This window comes from Austrofundulus limnaeus, unplaced genomic scaffold (assembly GCF_001266775.1).
Source record: "Austrofundulus limnaeus strain Quisiro unplaced genomic scaffold, Austrofundulus_limnaeus-1.0 Scaffold55, whole genome shotgun sequence".
NCBI classification, from domain to species: Eukaryota; Metazoa; Chordata; class Actinopteri; order Cyprinodontiformes; family Rivulidae; genus Austrofundulus; species Austrofundulus limnaeus.
This window is the reverse complement of record NW_013952457.1, coordinates 1216365-1217476: the sequence shown is the minus strand read 5'-3', so window position 1 is coordinate 1217476 and position 1112 is coordinate 1216365. Positions and strand designations below refer to the sequence as shown.

The window sequence follows — 1112 nt, the reverse complement described above, 5'->3', positions numbered from 1 at the left end:
AATTAAAACTGAATGACAACTTATTAATTTGAATTAAATGAAACTCAAAATAAACCAGTAAGATTTTAATCTTTGTATTTATAACAACAAGAATTAAAATTTTTTATCAATCTAAAAAAAGTCAAATACTTATTTGAGCAGCAGATCTATAGTTCATCCTGCTGAGAACATAAACATGGAAAATTTGGTCTGATTATTATTTTAGTTTCAGAGATTAGTTTTATATGCAGGTAGACACATTATTTATTTACAAATCAAGCAGATTTATATGTAGATGTATATTTGCCTCTTTAAAATTTATAATTTTTGCAATAAAATGTATGTTTTTGAACAAAAAATTAATAAAAACACTCACTTTCTCCACGTTGCCTCCCAGAAATCCTTCAGCCTTCCCTTGAACTTTTTCCAAAGTCTTCATTTTGACTCTTATGTTTCTTCTATTGTTGCATCTTTTTGTTTTTAATTTAACCTCAAGTTTTCCTCCCTTTCTTTATGCGTGCATGTTTATTTTTTTCCCCTACCTTTAATTTAAAGGCAGAGAAGTTAATGAGCTGCAGAGAAATGTCTGCACCCTGTAAGTTTTCCAGCAGTCCTGCCTGTTTGTCGTCTGGCTGGATGAAGACAAGCTGCAGTGGGATCTGTCCTCGGGCAGAGCCCCTGTGGATGAAGGGTGGGGGGGTCGATCCATCACRGCAGGTTCAGCCATGCCCCTCAGAGGCTTGTTCAGTCTGTGGGAAACAAGCTGAAGKGAAATATGCTCAAAAATCCAAATMCTTTATGGCTTCTCACGACACAAAGGGCTTTGCTGAATTAAACACACTTTGTCCTTTTGCTTTTCTGTGTGACCCATTTTAAATAAAGAGTAAAGTGTGAGCYTAAAGAGTGTGACCTCTTTGGGACATCCCCATCCAGTGGTAAATCTGTGAAACTCAGCCTCACCTGATCTGATGTCAGAGCAGTTTTCCTGCTGCTCACAGGTTGCATTTTAGAGACTTTTCCTCTAATAAGAGAGCACCTCTGATTGGATTTGACCTTCTTATCAATTGATCACATTACTGCTGAGTCAACATTCCTCCTTTTCTGCCAAGTCAGCATTGACATTATTATTGTTG

General features: G+C 36.5%; 1 protein-coding gene across 3 annotated transcripts in view; it reads right to left on the bottom strand.

The window, feature by feature from the left end:
• Positions 1-1015, bottom strand: part of arhgef25b (Rho guanine nucleotide exchange factor (GEF) 25b) — a 32773-nt gene extending 31758 nt beyond the window's left edge. For all 3 annotated transcript variants that reach the window (XM_014009105.1, XM_014009106.1, XM_014009107.1), the window contains exon 1: positions 356-1015. In XM_014009105.1, the coding sequence (XP_013864559.1) occupies positions 356-418 (63 nt within the window). In that variant the 5' untranslated portion in view covers positions 419-1015. The remainder of the gene's footprint in view (positions 1-355) is intronic.
• Positions 1016-1112: the final 97 nt, after the last annotated feature.